This window comes from Salvelinus namaycush, chromosome 32 (assembly GCF_016432855.1).
Source record: "Salvelinus namaycush isolate Seneca chromosome 32, SaNama_1.0, whole genome shotgun sequence".
In the NCBI taxonomy this organism is placed as follows: Eukaryota; Metazoa; Chordata; class Actinopteri; order Salmoniformes; family Salmonidae; genus Salvelinus; species Salvelinus namaycush.
Genome location: NC_052338.1, coordinates 6,453,797 through 6,477,572, shown reverse-complemented (window position 1 = coordinate 6,477,572; position 23,776 = coordinate 6,453,797). Strand labels below are relative to the sequence as shown.

General features: G+C 44.5%; 2 protein-coding genes across 2 annotated transcripts in view; both read right to left on the bottom strand.

Annotated features, from left to right (window-relative positions):
- Positions 1-208: 208 nt before the first annotated feature.
- On the bottom strand, positions 209-11,553 carry LOC120026876 (adenylyl cyclase-associated protein 1-like). The gene is made up of 13 exons (XM_038971604.1): positions 11,433-11,553; positions 8,844-8,945; positions 8,492-8,592; positions 8,280-8,357; positions 7,779-7,922; positions 7,306-7,391; positions 7,043-7,148; positions 5,303-5,477; positions 3,534-3,709; positions 2,484-2,607; positions 2,312-2,394; positions 1,578-1,721; positions 209-1,470 (listed from the first exon to the last, which is right to left on the bottom strand). The coding sequence occupies exons 2-13, from the start codon at positions 8,941-8,943 to the stop codon at positions 1,387-1,389; spliced, it is 1,401 nt and encodes a 466-aa protein (XP_038827532.1). The 5' UTR covers positions 8,944-8,945; positions 11,433-11,553; the 3' UTR covers positions 209-1,386.
- Positions 11,554-13,235: 1,682 nt separating this feature from the next.
- The window catches only part of LOC120026897 (dyslexia-associated protein KIAA0319-like protein), a 28,760-nt gene continuing 18,219 nt past the window's right edge, over positions 13,236-23,776 (bottom strand). The window contains exons 11-22 of the mRNA XM_038971630.1: positions 22,407-22,635; positions 22,068-22,191; positions 21,651-21,783; positions 21,240-21,388; positions 20,665-20,816; positions 20,039-20,177; positions 17,928-18,087; positions 17,415-17,557; positions 16,901-17,023; positions 16,610-16,700; positions 16,375-16,469; positions 13,236-16,283 (exon numbers count right to left, since the gene is read on the bottom strand). Of these exons, the coding sequence (XP_038827558.1) occupies positions 16,087-16,283; positions 16,375-16,469; positions 16,610-16,700; positions 16,901-17,023; positions 17,415-17,557; positions 17,928-18,087; positions 20,039-20,177; positions 20,665-20,816; positions 21,240-21,388; positions 21,651-21,783; positions 22,068-22,191; positions 22,407-22,635 (1,735 nt within the window). The 3' untranslated portion in view covers positions 13,236-16,086. The remainder of the gene's footprint in view (positions 16,284-16,374; positions 16,470-16,609; positions 16,701-16,900; positions 17,024-17,414; positions 17,558-17,927; positions 18,088-20,038; positions 20,178-20,664; positions 20,817-21,239; positions 21,389-21,650; positions 21,784-22,067; positions 22,192-22,406; positions 22,636-23,776) is intronic.

The following is a 23,776-nucleotide window of genomic DNA, read 5'->3' as shown; positions in this document are numbered from 1 at the left end:
GTAATGGTAAATAACAAACTAATGATGTTAGATAATCACTGGTTCTGAGCTAATATTCACTAGTGTTGGTTTACCCAGCTCTCCTTGTGAAAAGTGGTAAACAATGGCTCTCTGGGAAAATTAGCTAAAAACATAAGGGCACATCACACAAATCCCCCCCCCCTCATTCCATATTTAGCCTGAAGCAGATGGAGAAAAATCACCCAAGACTGATTTATTATTTTATTGCAACATTTGTCTTCCTCCAGTACTGATGAGCAAAATGTTGAATTTGACCAAAATAAAGAGGCAAACGAAACACCACAGAGCATGACCGCTACAACAGGACAACCACAGATGTTGTAGACAAGAGTGGCTAGGTGGGTTGATGTGTAGGTGATGGCGACAGTGGAGTAAAGACAACTCTAGCATTAAAAAGATATGTCTATACAGATCATTACAACAGTCATTCAGAGCTTAAGGGAGGTAACCCCAAACTTAGCCAAAAATGATTCTCCAAGAGTATGTTTGTCTATCTCTAGAACCACTCACTTCCAGCTTGTGCTGAAGTGAAGTCACACTCACCTCATTCTCCCTCTTTGCCGCCGTTCACCTCCATATGTCTCAATAATATGGAATGTTCATTTAAAATGCTAAAGGGAATGTCTTGAGAACTAAACTTTTATTTTTCAATATTTTTTCAGCATTTTGATTGTATTTTTTTATTTTATTTTTAAAGACAGTGATCCTGCACGCAACTCTTAATTTCACCGATTTAAGAGCGATGACATGTGTCATAGTTAATCAATCCCTATGAAATGTTAATAACGTCATCAAAGTTGGAAGTGATAGCATTGTCGTCTGTAAAGAGGGGTTGGTTGTACATGTGCTTCACGGATGAATTGCATAAATGAAACAAACCTTCGACCCCTAAACACCTGCCCCCCCCTGACCAGAGGGGAAACGGAAACCCTATTAAATGATTGGTTGAAGGAAACAGGAAGCATAGCCTGATTGGCATAGGAGTTAAAACCACAGAGAAGGTGTGAAATAAACATAATAGCGGGAGCAAGGCTTTTATCATTTGCTGGAATGTACAGATCAAATCAGAAATGATCCTGGTTGTTGGCAAACTCATTTGAATGCGCTCACTGGCCATGAGGATAACCAAATCGAATAACAAGCTGCTCCCTGCAATTGGCTGAAGGAACGCTCCAGATAAAGCAAGCAGTCCTCTCATTGGCTGAAGGAAGAAACAGCTAAAGCTGTGATTGGCGGATAGAAAAAAAAACAATTGGGCTAGGTTGGCATCTCAGTCTACTTTGTGGTTTGGTTAGATGGTTGGTCGGTCGATCAGTCAGGTAGGCATTTGCAAAGGGGAGGCTGTTACGAGTGCTGGCTGCCCCTCTATCCAGCAATCTCTGTACAAGTGGTGACCAGCTTCTTGCCATCCCAGACAGTCTTGAACTGCTCAGGAACAGGGATCTCAGTCTAAGAGAGACAAAGGAGAAAATGTTAGTTTATCATCAACATTTCCACATAACACGTAGTCATATAGTGCCACTAGACGCCCCAAATTCTCCCATAGATGTACTCACATATTCTCCGTCTTTACCAGGTACCAGCACGTTCATCTCTGAGCTCTTGGCGCTGACGATCTCACACTCCAGCGAATCTTTGCTCAGGTACACGTGGCAACCGTCAGTCTTGTTGATGGAGATGGTGGGCACCTTGCCCAAGACCTGAACACATCAGATAGGGTTAAAGCTGCAATGTGTCATTTTTTGGGCAACCCAACCAAATTCACAAAGAAATGCGAGTTATAGATATGTCACTCTCATTGAAAGAGTCCAAGAAGCTGTATATCTGCTCCATGTATGCAATTTCTATGCTTCCTGTTAAGTTATATTTTTGTGTCTTATACTTTCGGTTTTGTACACCAGCGGTTTAGATGGTACAATGATTCTTTGCACTAAAGTTGCTTGTTTCGTCACAAACTGAAATCAGAATTTTAGCAACCAGGAAATGGCAGAGCGATGTCTGCATAGTGCATCTTTAAGAGTGAATCAACTATGATTAAATAATCTCTGTTGGGTACTGTGCATAGATAAAACAGCCACAACAGTTTGGAAAACATGCAAAGTAATGCGCAAAATGTCACGTCCACATAGTCGCATTGGAGACTTTTAATATGTAAATGTTCATGAGACAAAAGCTGATATGATCTTCTGTTGTCACCGTTGTGCGATATCGCCATGTCCATTGCCTTTGAATGACCAGGCCTTTTCACACAGTGTCCATTTCCGCATTAATCAATTTTAGAAATACACACCTGGACCTTGACGTCCCTGCAGTTGATAACCTCGATAATGCCCACAACATCGTCAAAGACCAGGCCCAGTTTCTTACAGTTGTCTGCAAGAAAGGAATCATATTAACAAATGCCCTTCGTTGACCTTTTAATTTGTTCACGCGCGGGCACAGGAACATGGGTCCGCCCTTACCTAAAGTGATGGAGTTTATCTTGCCCTTGATCTGCAGGGTGCTGTTGTTACACTTGAAGGCGTAGACCACCTGCTTGAGCTCTGTGTCGCTGATCACCAGGCCCTGGGCACCCTCCTGGTTCTCCTATAGGTCATCACACAGGCGGGAGAGCGGTTAGGAGTTAGGGAGAAAATATACTGGCTTGGGGCTGTCGTGATCAGTGCGTGCATTCAGTTTTCAGCGGCAAACCAACAGCCCACTTACCTGAAATACACCCATCATGAGTTCACTGTAGTGGAAACTCTGCTTATATAGTAGATATTTTGATAGTACAAACATTTATAAACCACTGGGTTTACTATGACCCATATATAGCCTTTAAAATTGGGTGCACCAAGTAAACCACATGGAGTCATGCACACCACTGTTTAGAAATACTTCCATGTTGCATCTGTTGGGAAACACAGCTAAGTCCTTAAAGTAACTGTCCATTGTTTCCAGATGTATGAAAAATCAACAATCACTTATTAAAATATGAGTCAAATAGTCTTCCAAACAATGGTAATTAAGTACGTTAGAAAGCACCTTTCGGTGTTGGAATGTGTGGGCGTACCCCAAAAACGGGTGGGCGTATAATGGTAATAAAAATATTAATGCGAGTAGACCGCTGATTGGCCAGCTCATCATCCTTTACATCATCCTTTATGAGGAAATAGCATTTTTTTTTTTAAAGGTTGGTTTCAAATATTAAAATAATTTTTTCTCCAATTTATGCTTTGGCCACCGATACAAGTATAGGATGAGTCAACAACATTATTTGGATATGAATTAACAAAATAATTACTTTTAAAAAAGTGAGATTTTCACTGGACAGTTACTTTAAGGGGCTGTGGAGAGAGAACATTGCCCAGAGGAACCTTTTTCCTATAGGAGTAACTGACTGTCAGAGAAGCAGATGTGGTGCACTGATGAAGCTCTCCAGGCCTGTTTGTCAGTCTATTTGTTTCTCTCTGGCTCTACCATCCATGCCCCCGCTGCTGAAGCTACACTACTTTTCCAATCCAGCTCACCACTTTCCACTTTTTGCCGTCAAGCTCCAAAACGGGGGGCAGCTTGCGAGAGGCGGCGGCGGTGACAGCCGGCTTGGCGGTAGTGAAGGGCTTGGGCCCTGTGCGCACCGGGCCGGTCTGAGTCCTCAGGTTGGGGTTCTTGTGAGTCATCTGGTCTTTGGGCACGTGCTTCAGGCCTTGGGACATAAAGTAATAAAGGTACGAGATGGGAGAACACAAATATTTACATTTTAGTCATTTACCTGATGCTATTATCAGAGTAACATACAGTAAGATGGGTGAGACATTTAAAAAATATATATTTTACCTTTATTTAACTAGGCAAGTCAGTTAAGAACAAATCCTTATTTTCAATGGCGGCCTAGTAACAGTGGGTTAACTGCCTTGTTCAGGGGAAGAACGACTGATTTTTACCTTGTCAGCTCGGTGATTCGATCTTGCAACCTTTCGGTTACTAGTCCAACGCTCTAACCACTAGGCTACCCTGCCTCCCCACATGGTGGTACTGTGCTGGTAGACAAGGAGAAATGGCCTCCTGTACTCCCACGACTGCGTGGCCAAACACGACTCCAACACCATAATTAAGTTTACTGATGACAACAGTGGGAGGCCTGATCACCGACAACGATGAAACAGCCTATAGGGAAGTCAGAGACCTAGCAGTGTGGTGCCAGGACAACAACCTCTCCCTCAATGTGAGCAAGACAAAGGAGCTGATCATGGACTACAGGAAAAGGAGGGCCGAACAGGCCCCCATTAACATCGAAGGGACTGTAGTGGAGCGGGTCGAGAGTTTCAAGTTCCTTGGTGTCCAAATCACCAACAAACTATCATGGTCCAAACACATCAAGACAGTCATGAAGAGGGCACGACAACACCTTTTCCCCCCTCAGGAGACTGAAAAGATTTGGCATGAGTCCCCAAATCCTCAAAAAGTTCTACAGCTGCACCATCGAGAGCATCCTGACCGGTTGCAGCACCGCCTGGTATGGCAACTGCTCGGCATCTGACCGTAAGGCGCTACAGAGGGTATTGCTTACGGCCCAGTACATCACTGGGGCCAAGCTTCCTGCCATCCAGGACCTATATAATAGGCGGTGTCAGAGGAAAGCCCATAAAATTGTCAGACACTTCAGTCACCCAAGTCAGACTGTTCTCTCTGCTACCACACGGCAAGCAGTACCGGAACACCAAGTCTAGGACCAAAAGGCTCCTTAACAGCTTCTACCCCCAAGCAATAAGACCTCTGAACAATTAATCAAATAGCCACCCGGATTATTTACATTGATCCCCCCCCTTTGTTTTTACACTGCTGCTATAAGCTGTTTATTATCTATGCATAGTCACTTTATAAATTACCTCTACTAACTTGTACCCCCGCACATTGACTCGGTACTGGTACCCCCTGTATATAGCCTCGTTATTGTTATTGAGAGTAGGCCGTCATTGTAAATAAGAATTAGTTCTTAACTGACTTGCTTAGTTAAATAAAAAAGTAATGTCCTTGTGTTCGTGTTTTTTAAATATTACACCTGTTGTATTCAGCTCATCAAATCAAATTTGATTTACACAACGGGTGGCCCTGGACAATGAATCTAAGGGCTGGGGTCAATCTGCTTCTTACATTATCTTTATCCTTTATTTAACCAAGTAAGTCACATTGAGATTGACATCTTTCTCAAGTTAACTCTGTATGTTTCAAAGTACTTCTTAATCAATTGAGCTTCTGATTCTTGAGAACTTTTGAGGATTCATTATTCGACACGTACCCTTGGTGACGTCAGCTCCCTTGTTGAGGGAAGCGAAGAGGGCGTTACGGGTGTCTGGTTCCTGGTCTCCGCTGCCGCCAGACGACCCGCTGAAGTTCATGGGAGGGGGAGGAGGTCCGGGGGGAGGAGGACCGGCGCGGGGAGGAGGAGCTGCAGAGGCCGAGGCCACTGGACCCTGGGATGGATGAAACACACAGCACATTGGTCACACACATGCTTGGACATGGCCATTTCCTGGTCACACACGCATGCCTAGACATGGCCATTTCCTGGTTATACACACGCATGCCTAGACATGGCCATTTCCTGGTTATACACACGCATGCCTAGACATGGCCATTTCCTGGTTATACACACGCACGCCTAGACATGGCCATTTCCTGGTTATACACACGCACGCCTAGACATGGCCATTTCCTGGTTATACACACGCATGCCTAGACATGGCCATTTCCTGGTTATACACACGCATGCCTAGACATGGCCATTTCCTGGTTATACACACGCATGCCTAGAGACATGGCCATTTCCTGGTTATACACACGCATGCCTAGACATGGCCATTTCCTGGTTATACACACGCATGCCTAGACATGGCCATTTCCTGGTTATACACACGCATGCCTAGACATGGCCATTTCCTGGTTATACACACGCATGCCTAGACATGACCATTTCCTGGTTATACACACGCATGCCTAGACATGGCCATTTCCTGGTTATACACACGCATGCCTAGACATGGCCATTTCCTGGTTATACACACGCATGCCTAGACATGGCCATTTCCTGGTTATACACACGCATGCCTAGACATGGCCATTTCCTGGTTATACACACGCATGCCTAGACATGGCCATTTCCTGGTTATACACACATGCCTAGACATGGTCATTTCCTGTTATACACACACATGCCTAGACATGGTCATTTCCTGTTATACACACACATGCCTAGACATGGCCATTTCCTGGTTATACACACATGCCTAGACATGGCCATTTCCTGGTTATACACACATGCCTAGACATGGTCATTTCCTGGTTATACACACATGCCTAGACATGGTCATTTCCTGGTTATACACACATGCCTAGACATGGTCATTTCCTGGTTATACACACATGCCTAGACATGGTCATTTCCTGGTTATACACACATGCCTAGACATGGTCATTTCCTGGTTATACACACATGCCTAGACATGGTCATTTCCTGGTTATACACACATGCCTAGACATGGTCATTTCCTGGTTATACACACATGCCTAGACATGGTCATTTCCTGGTTATACACACATGCCTAGACATGGTCATTTCCTGCTCGTAACAACTTGGTCTAATTCAATAAGGCACAATTGTTTGAATTGTGCAGATAGGAAAGGGCTGACGAGTAACAAACACATCGGTGGTTTTACCTTTGCCCTCTTATCGCACATAAATCCAAAGACAACACTTGACAACCGAGTGTGACGTTTAGTTCTGTGCTGATAGAACAGTCAAACAGAGCCCAGTCTGACGATTCCATATTCCACATGACAGATCTTCACGCATGTTCGATAAACACAATTAGAATATTTCTAATCGGAAACGTTCCACTTTCCTAAATAAGCCCATGTCATTATTTTACTCCTATGGTAACGGTTAGGATCACCCCCAGCACTACGTCTGTTGAAGCCGATAAAGTGAATCCGTCCTGTACTGACGTGAGGAGAGAGATAGTAAAGTTAAAGGACTTACACTCTTGCTCCAGGCCAGTCCGGTGGTATGGTTCTGTTTGATGTAGTTCTGCAGCTCAGTCCAGATAGACAGGTAGGCCTTCACCCAGTCCACATGCTTCTGATCCCTAAGGTGTAGGACACAAGGTAATTGAATTGAACACAACAAGAGGGAGACCAAAGGATGATGAAAATATACAGTATCCAACTATGAGAGTGTGGAGCTTACATAGGGAACTTGGCAGTAAGAAAAAAAAGTTAAAGGACAGACAGCAGAGTCCTTACTTCTCCTTGTAGTCCTTGAGAACCCGGTTGGTGTAGAACTGGGCAGCATCCTGCATCTCCTTCACATAGGGACCTGGCTTAGGAGCCTGGAAGAGCAAGCACATCATAAGAACATTGCAGGAGAGTTCCTCCTCTTCAAACAGAGCTTGTGTGGACACAGCTGGTGTGATGGCTTACAATGGGTTTTAATGTTGCTTCCACTGGCATGCCAAAGTCTAGGTTTGCCTTTGTTCATTATTCAGATTACAATGCAGAAGTTCTCATTAATATTCATTCATCAAAATGATAATTCCAGAGTTTTAACAATGATGCACTGTTGCTAGATGAACTTTGTTGAAAATTTCACTGCCAAACAACCGTCTCAGACTTCTACAGAATGAAAGACGTGTTTGTTTCCGGCAATTACACACTGCCCCCCCACACACACACTGGTGGCGGTGGAAATGTCAAGCCCCTCCTCTCCCTTCCCTCACCATGGCGACCCAGCCGAGGGCAGGCACGCTCTCGCTGACGGCCGAGAGGTGGTTGAAGAGAGGCGAGGAGCGGTTCTGCTCGCGGAACGTCTGCACCTGCTGGATCACTTTGGAGACGGGGGCCAGGAGAGCAGTCAAGGATGCCTATAGAGGGAAAACAACCATGACTTAAATCATAACATCCTAGAGATGCTAAGAAACAAATGTGTTTGTGCCTGATGACAAAATATTATATAATCTAAGTGTCAACCAGGGTGGAATAGCATGAGTAAAAAGGCAATTAATTACATGAGATAATGTGTGGCAAGAAACATTTAGGGAAACCATGCTATGGGATTGGAATTAGTTGACCCAATTGCTACACTGCTGATTCATTGCCAATACATCTGTTAATGAGACAATTACAGTATATCCACTGTTCAGTTGATCTAAATAATGACGTATTCTGCTGAAAACTCATGTTGAGGGTCAAGGGGATTGATGATGGATGAACCAACTCACATCAGAGGGTTTCTGGGAGAAGGAGGAGGTAACCAGGAGCTGTCTCTGACAGGAGAACGCCTGCTTCATCATGTCCGCCTGAGAGAGGCAGGGAGAAATTACAAAAGATCCAGGTTTGGTTAATTGTATCCTACACATCCACTGATAAGCATGACAGGAGACGTGATGAGCATCCCTAACCAACTTTTCCCCTGTAGTGCAATTCAACTTACATGCTTCTGGACGTCGCCCCCTATCTGCTGGCTGAGGGCCATGTACTGGCCAACAGATCCGGTGATGATGCCATCATAGGCCTCCACGTACGCTGCCACAACTGCAAGGAATGGGTGGCAACAGGGAGAAAAGTCAGATACCAACATTTATGGGTTATGTTTGTTCTGCTTGTGAGTCATGTTTTAATTTCACCTCCATTATGTAAGACAAAACAAACTATGACAACTGGTACTGTAAACCTGTCTTTAGCATTATTAGGACCTGGACTCGCAATGCCATCGCAGTCTTTCCATGATTTCTAGCATTCATGTTTGTGTGAAATGGGCTACAATACAGAAAACTCCAGGTTACCCCCAGAGCCGACAGCAGAGCCACCTCCATCACCCGACACGGCCTCCAGACGACCCACAGCCACCTCCAGCCGCTGCACCAGACTTGCCAACTCTGCCATTCCTGGGGAGAGACGACACATCAGCGGAGGGGGTTCAGTGGTCACTGCTTGTTTACTAACAAAGTATCACGAGCAGTCATTGACAGCAAGTGGGTTTGACTGCAGAATTAGTGATGGGGACATTCTCCCCCCCCCCATCATTTTGGCTGCACATATAAAGTTTCAATTGCATTAGTAGGCCTACATGTCTCAGCATGTTAGCCTATATTTTGTCATTCCGTCAAGTCATACACTGTCTATTAAAACTAGTGCAATTTTGCCAATAAAATCTGAGATTGTAGCCATAGATACAACTGTGACAACAAAAAGAGGGAAGACAATTTTTTTACTTTAACCCAACGTGTGGTTTAAAAAAAAAGAGGCCTGGAATGGGTTTGGGGGACATGTCAAGACCTGCTGAGTACAGGTATGCAGGTAATAAGAGAGCCCTTCCCTCCCTGATATTCCCATTTCCCAATACCCGGCCCATATTACATCAAAGTAACCACTCATAACTACACAGGCTTAGCGCTAACAGCTAAATCTATATATTCTCAACAACAGTCCTCTGTGTTGACAAAGTGGTAAGTGTTAGATCTCTACTGTTGTGAAATGCCCTTGCACGAGTGCACCCCCCCCAGACCTAGAGGCTGACATTGCATAACAGAAACCAGATCCCCTGTTCATCTGAGTGAGTGTCAGGTACTGTCACCTGAGTGGAAACACAAAGACCTCACCCCATTAATGACAGTGGATCCATGTCGCTCTATTCTTCTGGGATAATCCCCTCGGCATTCACTTTCCCAGAGCAAAATGTTGCTTGTAACATAGGGCAGGGGTATGCTAAATGCCACCAAATGATTCTATGGCTTTTGATTTGGTTGGAGAATAACATTTCAGCCTCTAAATCAAGGTCTTGTTCATGTTTGAGAAATACATGCAGACCCACTTGTTTTATGGGGAGCAGATGACAATGGCAATAGGCAAACACCATGACATTAACTATTAAGAGAGACCAGTAATAATCAGCCATCTGCGTTTCCCATCCGGTTACTTGCTTGTCACTTTGCAAATGTTTGTGCTGCCAAGCCGGGCAGAGATGCAGTCTTCATTTTAGATGTCCATAACATTTTGCTGCCTCAGAGACACTAACTCATGCTTTGGAAATATGTTAAGAAAAATGGTTAGCTCTACTATTAAGGGGCTAGGGGTCAAGCAGACAGGTCTGGAGGTCATTCATGATATATTATGTGTTTTTATGTATGCAGTCACAGCACACCATACCTATCCTTGACCTACATGTATGGGCTAGGCCTGTGCTTGGAAGATTGGGTCCACCAGCCCTTATATAGCCTGAGTTCAACTTGTATTTTACTTCCTTGTTGCCATGTCAGTGCCATGCCTCAACCAAGGCCTGCTCCTGTGGTTAAAGCAGGATGGGTCAACTTTTGTTGCTTACATTGACAGTTAGAAAACAGTGCTTAAAGTGCACTTGGAAAGTAGGAAGAAGTCTTACTGCAAACTGCAGCTAAACATCTGTTTTCCAAAGGCTGTGCAGCCTCGGGGTCGCCAACAGCCTCGGGTAGAGCGCGGTTAAGGTGCGTTCAGACATAAAGGGAAAAGGCACTTAGGCGCAGTCTGCTGTGTGTTCTAGTCTGGGATAAAAATAAATAATAGAAAACAGGTCATTTCTGCTTTAGTAAGGAATAAGTAGGGCAAATATACCCCGGCGTCTTGTGCCTACCGGTATCCATAGCCAAACACAGTTTTTGGGATGCCCAATGTTCCATCTAGCTATCATGGCTAGGTAGCTAGCGAAGCACTGCTAATCTTTACAAGCCGATGACAATGATATTGGGACTCGGCCGAGGTAGTTAACTATAGCTAGCAAGCAACAACGAAACAGCTGAGGTTAGTTGTGGCGTATTCATTATGCCGATTCTGTTGCAAAACGTTTCTTAAACGGAAGCAAACGAAACGGGGATGAACCTACCTGAATTTGTCCAATAGAAACTCTAGCTTTGTTTCGTTCGGTTCTTAAACTGTAACGTGAACGGTTTATGTAATGAATAACCCCTTTTACATGAAAAGGGTTGGTTAGCAAAGTAAACAACTACCAGTTAACGATTTATTCAGACAGATAAGAGTCCCGAACTCGACCAAAATACTAATGGGCAAAAATACTCCCGTCCCTCTGTGTTTCGGCATTTCCTGTATTTTTTTTGCACACCCCTCCCTTGTTGCACTAGTCTGCAAAAATGAATCACTTCACATTTGGATTGAAATATTCAATGCATCAAAATATTGCAACCATGGAATAATGTCTTGTTACTTCAAATTGACATCAGCCAGCAATCTACCTTGCATCACGCTAAATCATAATTTCTGAATGATCAATGCAATGGAGTCGGAGGCGCATTATGACACGGACTAGTGTGCACTTCTAAGACAATTTAGGAGGAGTAAAATAAGGTAGCATATGCCCAAAGAGTTATAAACGTCATCCTTACCTGCTAACTTGGACAAGCAGCACTGATTAGGTATTTAATCACCGTCAATTGTCTATGGGAGAGTGCCGAGCTAGCGGACTGACTGCGCTGCTTATTCTTCCTGTATGAGTGTAGCAGTTCCCAGCTGTCACCGCGCGGCGTTTCCGCCCTTATTCGCGCAACCATTCCTTTCCCTTATAAGGAGAAGAGAGTGAAGATAACTGAAAGACAACACAAAACATCTTTCCTTCCTCTTCTTCTGAACTAAACATTTCCTCCCACTTTCTGGTCTCAGTTGTAATTCACAACATCTGTCATTGTTCCAAACACTGTATGTCCCGATGCCCTATAACTGTGATACATTGCTCATTATATCATACTGTACATCAGCGTCTGGTTTGTAGGGTAGGCCTACTGATGTGACGTCCATACTCCGCTCTACTCCTCAGCCTCACCACAATTTGACTGTCAGCACAATTTGGGGGCAGTTTTGAGTACCTATATAATGGAGGTGGTTCAGTCAACCACACTTGCTTGATTAATGCTCTTGCCAGTGAGACCTGAAGGCTTGCGCTAGCTCCCTGGCCAGAAGCAATGCCTAGGCTTTATATCAGTGGGCTAACAGTCTTGTGGTGTACAGACAACCGAGTTCAAACCCAGACAGTCACATTGGTGCTGTGACCTGGATTCAGTCAGTTGATGCCACCAATAACAGGTAATTGTGAAGAGGAGACCTGCAGAGTGATGACCAACCTTGCCTTTAACCTGAAGAGGTCAGGTCTAAACTCAGAAGGCATTGAGATAATCAGCTTTATTTTGAAATGTTTTTTTATTGGCCAACAGTCTTGTTGAACCCGGTTTCAAACCCAGTCAACCAGAAACACACATCCAGCTTATAAATCCCCACTGCCCTTCTCAGCATAGGCTGGCATTAGTAATGGCCATCAAATATATTTATTCAGTGTCACAGCCAGTCACCTGATAGTGAAAGGATGCCATTAATGACCTTAATGAACTGATTTGCTTGGCGTTAGTATTTTCATGAGTGGCAAGCAATTGGTTAATAAACATTTGTTGCAAGTGGTGTGTGAAATAGTTAAACACAGTGTACCCCTAATTCTCGTCTGAACACGTCTCTGTTGAGTTGCTGTTTCAGATGAGGGGATCGCAACACACAACTGAAATAATGGCAGTGTTTGAGAGCATTAGCCAGTGGTGGAAAAAGTACCCAATTGTCATATCTATACTTTAACTACCTTAATAGAAAGTTACTCAAGTAAAAGTCAGCCAGTAAAATACTACTTGAGTAAGTCTAAAAGTATTTGGTTTTAAATATACTTAAGTATCAAAGTAAATGTAATTGCTAAAATATACTTAAAATTAAAAGTATAAATCAATTAAAATTCCTTATATTAAGCAAAGCAGACAGCACCATTTTCTTGTTTTCAATGGATAGCCAGAGGCACACACTCCAACACTCAGACATTATTAAAAAAATATTCATGTGTTTAGTGAGTCCGCCAGGACAGATGCAGTAGGGATGACCATGTGTTCTCTTGATTAGTGCTTGAATTTGACAATTTTCCTGTCCTACTAAGCAATCAAAATGTAACGAGTACTTTTGGGTGTCAGGGAAAATGTATGTATTCAAAAGTACATTATTTTCTTTAGGAATTTTTTATTTTTATTTAACTAGGCAAGTCAGAACAAGAACTTCTTAATTACAATGACGGCCTACCCCAGCCAAACCCGGACGACGCTGGGCCAATTGTGCCCGTCCTATGGAACTCCCAATCACGGAGGATGTGATACAGCCTGGATGTAGCGAAGTAAAAGTTGTCAAAAATATAAATAGTAAAGTACAAATACCCCCAAAAACTACTTTTTACCCCACTGGCATTAGCGACTATGCAGACTGACTGGTCTACAAATCCCCTTGCATCCAAATAACTCATTGTAAATCCGTCCGTCCATCCATCCATTTAGTCAGTGATCAGACTGTGGCATTGATACTCTCAAGCACCAATGTTTGTTAGGCCGTCATTCAATCTCTGATGTGAGTTAGATTTAAAGACATGCATGCTCTGGAATTTTGGCAGCTACTTAAAAATTATTTTCAACATTTTCTCTAAACCTCTGGGTTGAATGTGTCAATGTGGAGTTCCTACATGCATAATCTCTGAGCAGAATTACTGTTTTACCTTAATTTGCCAAGAAATCCCTAGCCGTTTCCCCAACGTGGACCAGCCCCCTAGCAATTTGAGTTCTAGCTAATGAGCTTCAGCCTCTCACCATTTGAGTGACAGCTAGCAAGATGCAGCAGAGTGAGCAATGTTGTGATGCCAAAAGTGGTCTCCGATGTGTGCTAGTGTGCACTACTTTCAGAGCTACTGGCTAAAAAGTATACAAAAGTATTAGATCATCTCTATCTCATTACTGACTGGGTATTCAAAGCCGTTAAGTCAACACTTAGTGGTGAGGTGATTAAACAGACTTACACACTGCACCCGGTCTAGTCTATAGAGAGATCAAAGTCAAGCAGGCTGAATAACATTAAATGGAGACCATCATCATCTAAGATGGCTTTATCTCATCAATTAGTGTTATGGAGCACTAAAGGGAAACCACAGTCCGTAATGGTCAGCCATAAAAGAGAATGAAATCTGTAAGTGGCAACAGAATAGATAGCTGTGTAGTAGCGTATGCCATTACAGCAGCGTTTCCCAAACTCGATCCTCGGGACCCTAAACTGATTCAAAACAGCTGATTCAAATGATCAAAGCTTAAAGATTAGTTGATTATTTGAAATCAGCCGTGTAGCGCAAGGGCAAAAACCAAAACGTGCACCCAGTTTGGGGAAACCCTGCATTAGTGTTGTTTTCTCAAATGGGTCACAGTTGGTCTCTCCTGGGTCAGAGCGCTAAAGGCTTATTTAGACTTGTTGTGACGGGAATAAACAGGATATGTTTAGGGTAGGTCACAAGACTTTTGCAGATGTTTTAGGTTAGCCATAAACCTAAAATACTTTGGGAGTCTTGACAACAACAAAAACAGGTGGACAAATTAAAACATTTGATTTTAATTTACTGATAATCCAGTTTCATCAGGTCTGGTCACATATTGAGGGGAATCCTTCACAAAACAATATTGTTATTAAACAACTTAATTAACACAGAATCCCTTCATTTTGTTGCTGATCCCTGTCTGCCTTCACAGTGGACTCCATGTCCCAGAATGAACGCTACCCATCTTTTATCAAATGTGCTCAACTAGTGCAACGGAGAAACAGCATGAGTGCTTATTTCACAGAGCGTTCCTCTGATTAGATGGGGGCTTTCCTCTGAAAAACATTCAACAACCAAAACAGTAGCTAAAGTCAGAATGAAGGGTCAGGTTCACAGTAACCTACATGCAAAGTGACAACACCATTCATATTTGGAGGGAGGTACATGCTGGGCAATGGAGTCCCACTCCGAATCTACGGCTGAACTGAAGAAATTCCCAATCATTGTGTGGATCAGCACTTGTTCAGTTAGCAGCCTGTGAGAGCAGTGGAGATGCAGACATTGCCACGGTGAGCATGAAAAACAAAGTGCATCAAAATCAAAATAAATCATTCAAAAGGAATCTTAAAAACAGACAAGATGTTAAGTGGTCTTCCAGACTCGAGCAGTCATCTGAGGAGTGAGTAGGAAGCGTTGTCATTGGTGTCATCATCATCATCAACTCCCAGGAACACAGTCATAGTGGTTAGGGGCGTCAATGTTGTGTAGTCCAGTGTGTCATCCAGTGAATTCATACAGTATGAGGCATGGCTCTCGTAAAACAGCATTTCCCAGGATCCTCTGACCAACATGGCTGGCAGTAGCAGTTTCGACTCAATGCTGGTTAAGTGTCAAACAAACACATAACCCTTTTCAGAAACAAGATGTTTTGGCAAAATGGCCAAAAGCACGCATATTCTGATTTTAGACACATTCGGGCACACACAACATGGATAACTCATGCAGACCTAACCACCATTCAAACATTAATACATATACATACGACTGCAGCCGTACCGTCTCATGCACAGATATCTAGATTTGTTTTCATCTAGACAAGTCACTTGTCAATCATATTGTAACCTATGTCAGAGTGGAGTTGGCCAGCGTTGAGTTTTGCCTAACAGTACTTGGAAGTGTGTTGTGTCAAGCATCCTGGGAAGAGGTGTGTGTCTTAGAGGAACTCTGTGTGTGTGTGTGTGAGAGACGGGCTCAGTTTCCATGTGGTTCACATGACATTGGAATGGAGTAAAGTTCCTGTCTGAAGGGAACAGGATCACCTTGACTAGCAGTCTCCCGTTTCTTCCTTCTAGAAGTGAGGGGGGGTACATTCATGTCTCAGGGGTGAACAGCGCTCAACCTGACATTCGTTACCCTATCAACTCCCCCATTTTTCCATTAAATGGAGTGACCTTCTCAAAGGTTAAACCTCATCTCCATCTTGGCTCAGTGTGGGCGCAGGGACATTTTAATACGGGGGTGTGTAGCTTGATCCCGTGTCCAACAGAGTACTCTCTCATTCTCCAGGATCCATGTGTCTTAAGTGTCCTATGGGTGGAGAGGTGCACGGTTTGTGTGGTGGAGAAGAGCGAGAGAGAGGGGGTGGTGAGGGTTTCCCCCACCCTCTGTCGCTATAGCTGCTCCTCTCTTTGCTTTTTACTCCTGGTGGGACCCTGGCCGTTTTTCAGGGTTCCGTTCTGGGGTCGGAGGAGGTGTCCTCGTTCCCGGTCCGTCCACGGGACCCCTCCCTGCCCGTCGTCACTGTCCAGGTCAGAGTCAGAGTGCATGAGGGCCGAGGAGGAGGGAGCGGGGGCTGGCTTCATTCTGCCTGGTGGGGGAGGGATTTGCGGTTTTCGACTTATTCAAAGATAATAGGGTACAGAGAGTAGGTAGTGTGTGTGTGTGTGTGTGTGTGTTACCAGCTCGGGGTGGGTGTAGCTCCAGGCTGTCCTGCTCTTCGCCATTAAGCATCTTATAGCGGCTTTTGCTCTTGTGGCGCACTTTACCCTTACGCCTGCTCAAAACACACAGTCCTGTCAGTCTGCTTATTACACATTACTGGAGGGACAATAAGTATGTTTAAATACAGAGTAGTACGCCATGCAATGTAAAAGAAGCAACATAATATTACTATGCAATATGTAAATCTCTTACCTGCGGTAACAACATACCATACCCCAGACAACGGTCGCGATGACAACCACAATCATGAAGGATGCTATGGTTACGTACAGCACACTCCATTCTGAAAGAGAGAATCAATAGAAGTCGCAGGTTGTCAGAATGAGAGAGCTTGAATTCCAGCACTTTCCGCGCTAGATATTTCCACGACAACGCTCCCTACTGTGTGTTGAAGTAAAGTCGGGAGGTCACATGACTCCTCACAGTATCCTAATATACAATGTCATAATCTTCAATTCCATGAGTGTCCACTCTGCTCCTCACCACAGTTTCTTTCTTGGTCCCACAACTGTGCTTTGATAAAATTCTCCATCCAGAAGGGGTGGCAGACGCAGGTCCGTGTGAATGAGTCACAATCCCCGTGACTAGAGCAGTTCAGCTGGCAGACTGCAGGGGGAGAGAGACGTGAATTCCGTCAGGCCACAGGTTTTCCAGTGTCTTTCTTGACATCTTCTTGGTCAAAGACCACAAACCTATCCTAACTCTCTAGTAAGATTAGTCTCTCTCACCTGGAGAACAATACAACAACTAAAATATTCAACTTGGAAGTTAGAAAATAAGGAAAAGTCAAAAGAAACTAAATTGCCCATATACTTTACATATCACAAACGTAAAAACAATACACTAAACAAATCATTTAAATCATAGAGCATGTTCAATTTCCCAGCAAACTCTCTAAGTGCTTTTTATGTAACTCAACTAAGCTTCAATTCATTAGTCCTAATACATTACTCCATTCATGTATTCCTTTTCTCTTCTCTCGTGTCTTAATACTCACTGACTGTGTCCACCCGCCGTGCCTTGAAGATGAGGAAGTCGTTCTTCTGTTTGCGTAGTTTGTTGCGCAGCCCCAGAGCCACACTGTGACCGGACAGAGGGGGGCGACCCGGACCCCCAGACACCAAGAACACCAGACGAGTACTGAGGAGAGGAATGGAGGCGAGAAGAAATTAACAGATTCGCTCAAGCTGAGGACAAATCAATAGATTCACTCAACCAGCCTAATTATGACATTCTTAGTTATTCTAACTATTGCCTCATGTTCATACCATGTAAGTGTTGCAAAAAAAATAAATGAAGTTACATTGTCCATACAACCCCAAATAGTGTTATCAACTGATTTAAATCAGAGTCAGATGGGCCAAAACAAAACATGCTAAAATATGATGTGCATGTCAGAGAAAGTGTATTCCTGTGTTCTTGCACTCACATTCGAATATAATAACTTATTGTGCCAATAAAGTTGAGTGAGTTGAATTGAAGAGACCGAATATAGTGGAAAGGAGCTGACCTGTGCTCGTTGAAGGCGCTGACCTCCCGTACGATGATGTCACTGTCAAGCACGCCCAGCAGCACGCCCACCTGCCTGAGCAGCATGTCTCTCTGGCGGTGGGACACCTGGGACACAGACACCTCCAGCACCAGCTCCACCAGGTCACGCTGCCACACGTCTGACAGGAGAGAGAGGGAGGAGGACAGATTAAGAGAAGAAGACATTGGGATAACGATAGTGTGTGTAGGAGCCATTTTTGCTGTGTGTGTGTGTGTGTGTTTATATATACACTGCTCAAAAAAATAAAGGGAACACTTAAACAACACAATGTAACTCCAAGTCAATCACACTTCTGTGAAATCAAACTGTCCACTTAGGAAGCAACACTGATTGACAATAAATATCACATGCTGTTGTGCAAATGGAATAGACAACAGGTTGAAATTATAGGCAATTAGCAAGACACCCCCAATAAAGGAGTGGTTCTGCAGGTGGTGACCACAGACCACTTCTCAGTTCCTATGCTTCCTGGCTGATGTTTTGGTCACTTTTGAATGCTGGCGGTGCTCTCACTCTAGTGGTAGCATGAGACGGAGTCTACAACCCACACAAGTGGCTCAGGTAGTGCAGCTCATCCAGGATGGCACATCAATGCGAGCTGTGGCAAGAAGGTTTGCTGTGTCTGTCAGCGTAGTGTCCAGAGCATGGAGGCGCTACCAGGAGACAGGCCAGTACATCAGGAGACGTGGAGGAGGCCGTAGGAGGGCAACAACCCAGCAGCAGGACCGCTACCTCCGCCTTTGTTCAAGGAGGAGCACTGCCAGAGCCCTGCAAAATGACCTCCAGCAGGCCACAAATGTGCATGTGTCTGCTCAAACGGTCAGAAACAGACTCCATGAGGGTGGTATGAGGGATCGACGTCCACAGGTGGGGGTTGTGCTTACAGCCCAACACCGTGCAGGACGTTTGGCATTTGCCAGAGAACACCAAGATTGGCAAATTCGCCACTGGCGCCCTGTGCTCTTCACAGATGAAAGCAGGTTCACACTGAGTACATGTGACAGACGTGACAGAGACTGGAGACGCCGTGGAGAACGTTCTGCTGCCTGCAACATCCTCCAGCATGACCGGTTTGGCGGTGGGTCAGTCATGGTGTGGGGTGGCATTTCTTTGGGGGGCCGCACAGCCCTCCATGTGCTCGCCAGAGGTAGCCTGACTGCCATTAGGTACCGAGATGAGATCCTCAGACCCCTTGTGAGACCATATGCTGGTGTGGTTGGCCCTGGGTTCCTCCTAATGCAAGACAATGCTAGACCTCATGTGGCTGGAGTGTGTCAGCAGTTCCTGCAAGAGGAAGGCATTGATGCTATGGACTGGCCCGCACGTTCCCCAGACCTGAATCCAATTGAGCACATCTGGGACATCATGTCTCGCTCCATCCACCAACACCACGTTGCACCACAGACTGTCCAGGAGTTGGCGGATGCTTTAGTCCAGGTCTGGGAGGAGATCCCTCAGGAGACCATCCGCCACCTCATCAGGAGCATGCCCAGGCGTTGTAGGGAGGTCATACAGGCACGTGGAGGCCACACACACTACTGAGCCTCATTTTGACTTGTTTTAAGGACATTACATCAAAGTTGGATCAGCCTGTAGTGTGGTTTTCCACTTTAATTTTGAGTGTGACTCCAAATCCAGACCTCCATGGATTGATACATTTGATTTCCATTGATCATTTTTGTGTGATTTTGTTGTCAGCACATTCAACTATGTAAAGAAAAAAGTATTTAATAAGAATATTTCATTCATTCAGATCTAGGATGTGTTATTTTAGTGTTCCCTTTATTTTTTTGAGCAGTGTGTATATGTATATATATAGATATATATAGATATATATATATATAGTGTGTGTGTGTGATCCAGTCTTAAATAGATTATTGCTCCTACTTCCCATAGATCTGAATGGATTGGATGTAAGGAATATGGTGGAAATATAACGCTATCGTACCAAAAAGCTAGCTGAAGCTATAGCCACATCCATTTGATTCTTTCAGACCTAGTGTCTAGGGGTTGATTTTGCACTGGGCATGTGTGTTTGTGTGTATGTAGACCATGAGGAGCCCACTGACCTGGTTTGACCTCTAAAGTCCCTCTGTCTGAGCTGCTCTGACCCTTGCTGTCTGTCACAGTCAAAGTGAAGCTGTACTTTCCCTCCACCAGGTTAGTGAGAAACAGCACCGCCTGGTGGTCAGAGTTGTTCAGTACATCCTGGAGGATGGAACACAATTAATTCTTCAGACAAGATGCATTTTATTTGCATGTGATCAATTACAATTATATTGTCTCGTGCTGATGACACATTTCTTAATTCAAAGTCTGATTAAGACATTGAATAATGTGATAATTGCAGAATGTATTTTCTAGCTGCATGCAATGGCCTACATTACTGAAAAAATAAATGTAGAACAACTTTTGTCTGAGCAGAACACATTCTTATTCCAAATATTTCCAAGTAGGTCATTGTATGCAACTATTATTAAGCAGAATGTTAATCATGAGAAATGCAAGAGTATGATAAGAATGCTTTTACTTAATACAACATGAAGAAGGAAATGCTTGCTAGATTGTATTTGTTTGTTTACTTACTATGGGTTCATTGTGCTTGCCTGCCACAGTTCACCTAATACTTCATCATATTTTCTGTAAATATTTATGTTATTCGTTATAGCACCACTGAGTGGACTCGGTCTCTCACCCCTGCTGCAGGGCTACTGTCGTCACGGGTCCACAAGTAGCCGACTCCGCCCTTGTCGTCTGTGGAGTGGGAGCCATCCAGGGCTGCAGTCCGCAGGGGCAGAGAGATGGCCGGCCTGGACTGGACATGGGCTACTGGGGGCTGGTCCAACTCTGGTAGAGAGCAGACAAGACACATTTAAGGACATTGCAGTGCCAAAGAGTATTCTGAAATACTCTGTACGCGGTTTCCATGCACCTGGTAAAACTATAGGTGTGGGAGTTATACTTAGGTTATACTTTAAAGAGTACTGCCATTCAGCTCGACTTCAGTTGACAAAATATTTCAGTGCATCTCGTGTGAGACCATTACCTTGTCTAGCCTGTTTTTGAAAGCTTCATATAGTTCAGTCTCTGATACATTTCCTTGTAGGCAATTCTCTATTAAATAACTGTGTTTGTCTGATAAAACTCATCTCAACACCCAGAAGAAAAAAGAAAAAAAGAGACTAAGGAAAACCTTACTCTTACGAAATCAGAAAACCGAATTTAAACAAAAACACAGAACAAATAAACACACACACAGAGGACAGTTACCCTCTCGGACGATGACTGTGACCGTTTCGGTGCTCGCCAGATCCCTCTCGTCCGTCACGGTCAGGCTGAACTCGTACTCGCCCACCTGCAGCCCCGTCACCGTGGCAACGGCGCCGTCGGCGTTCTCGATCTTCACTCCGTCCGGGCCCCTGAGAGGAGAGAGACGACCGTCACAGAGTCAGACAGGTGGAGAAACAGCAGCTCCACTGTCACCACAGAGCGCTGAACTGCACCATATAACATGAGGTGGAAGAGAAGAGGGCTCCAAAGTGTCATCTCCACTCACCATACTGCCTCTGGTAGTTGAACTAAGTGTCACTCAAGCACAGAGAACAGGGAGTGTGTAATTTGCCAAAGTGTGTGGTGTGTGTGTGTATTTGGGAGTGTGTGCATACGTGTGTGAATACTGACTTGCTCTGTTTCCAGTGGTAGGTGGAGATATTCTGGTCGTCCGTGCTCTTGCTGCCATCCAGAGTGGTGCGGTCCACAGGTAGGGTCAGCTCCTTCTCTGGGCCGGGGTCTGCTACTGGGGGCTTATTGTTCTCTGAGGAGGATGGAACACAAGCAGGCTCGGGAAAACGTAGACTTTGGTGACATGAGGACAATATCCGTATATAACTGTATTTTCATTTACAGAATCGTACCAGTCGTTTGTCTCTGTTCATCAAGGTTAAACCAACATCCATTCAGATATGTTATATAATAGCAATGAATGAGAGACAATGTGTGGCTTATTTCTTGTAAATCAGGCATGATATTCAAGCAATTACCACTGCAGTGGTGTTGACATTAGCCATAGATACACATGACTATATGCTGCTGATTTACCTGGCTGGACGATAACAGTGACCTGTGCCGTGTCTTGCTGTCCGGCTGTGTCTGTGACAGTGAGCTGGAAGGTGTAGTCTCCTTCCTGCATGGCAGATAGCTGCAGAGTGGGAGTCCGCACGCCCTATAAGGCGAAGAAAAGAACTGTCAAGATGGGAGAGAAGAATTTCCCTTTTCTTGTTGGTGTCGAAATGAAGAATTTCCATTTTAAAACTACAAAAAAAGCAATAATGGGGAAGCTTTATTTTCAGAAAAAAAAAACACCTCGAATCCCCATGATTGCTAGGTAAGACCAGTGCATGGTCCCTGACATGGCTACCCCTGGTGCTCCTCTCTCACCTGCATCTCCACCACCTTGCCCTTGCTCTCGGGGCTGAGCGACCACTCGTAGGCCAGCGGCTCGTGGTCGTCCGCGCTCTGGTTGCCGTGCAGTGTGACAGCGTTGCGCGGTAGCGTGATGACCTGGTTGGGCCCGGCGTTGGCCACCGGCCGGTAGTCCATGGCCTTGCTGACCGACAGCGTGGCCTGGGTGGAGCTCTGGGCCCCGTTTGAGTCCGTAACCGTCAGACTGAAGGGGAGAGAATAGGGGGGAAAGTTTGTGATAGGAATTTGTCTAACGTCCTTGCTTTTGTCTAAGACCTAGCCTTCACCTATGGCTGAAATGGGGAGAGGGTGAGGGGCAAATGCTTGTGAAATGGTATGAGGAAAACAGCTGAACAAAGAGATAGACGGGGAATACAAGGAGAATACAAAATGGCATGCCCATAGAAACAACAAGGTATATTTAAGCAATATGGCCCGAGGGGGTGTGGTATACGGCCAATATACGACGGCAAAGGGCTGTTCTTACACGCAACGCGGATACAGCCCTTAGCCGTGGTATATTGGCCATATACCACAAACCCAGAGGTGCCTTATTGCTATTATAAACTGGTTACCAACGTAATTACAGCAGTAACAAAAAATGTTGTGTCATACCCGGGGTATATGATCTGATATACCACGGCTGTCAGCCAATCAACATTCAGGGCTTGAACTACCCAGTTTATAAAAAGCATTATAAACTGGGTGGTTCGAGCCCTGAATGCTCCGCGTCGCGTCGTGCCTAAGAACAGCCCTTAGCCGTGGTATAGTGGCTAGAAAAAGTATGTGAACCCTTTGGAATTACCTGGATTTCTGCATAAATTGGTCATAAAATTTGATCTGATCTTCAAAGTCACAACAATAGACAAACAGTGTGCTTAAACTAATAACACACAAATGATTGTATTTTTCTTGTCTATATTGAATACACCATTTAAATATTCACAGTGTAGGTTGGGAAAAGTATGTGAACCCCAAGGCTAATGACTTCTCCAAAAGCTAATCGGAGTCCGGGGTCAGCTGACCTGGAGTCCAATCAATGAAATGAGATTGGAGATGTTGCTTAGAGCTGCTTGCCCTATAAAAAAAAAACTCACAAAATTTGAGTTTGCTATTCACAAGAAGCATTGCCTGATGTGAACCATGCCTCAACCAAAAGAGATCCCCAGAAGACCTCAGATTAAGAATTGTTGCCTTGCATAAAGCTGGAAAGGGTTACAATAGTATCTCTAAAAGTCAGTCCACGGTAAGACAAATTGTCTAGAAATGGAGAAATGTCAGCACTGTTGCTACTCTCCCTAGGAGTGGCTGTCCTGCAAAGATGACTGCAAGAGCACAGCGCAGAA

What these genes read in the sequence shown, in the direction of transcription:
- LOC120026876 (XM_038971604.1), bottom strand. Translation starts at nt 8,943, where the DNA reads ATGGCAGAGTTGGCAAGTCTGGTGCAGCGGCTGGAGGTGGCTGTGGGT. An exon ending in GGGGCGACGTCCAGAAGCAT is followed by an intron (nt 8,358 to 8,491) that starts GTAAGTTGAATT and finishes TGCCTCTCTCAG; the next exon opens with GCGGACATGATGAAGCAGGC. An exon ending in GATAAACTCCATCACTTTAG is followed by an intron (nt 2,395 to 2,483) that starts GTAAGGGCGGAC and finishes CCTTTCTTGCAG; the next exon opens with ACAACTGTAAGAAACTGGGC.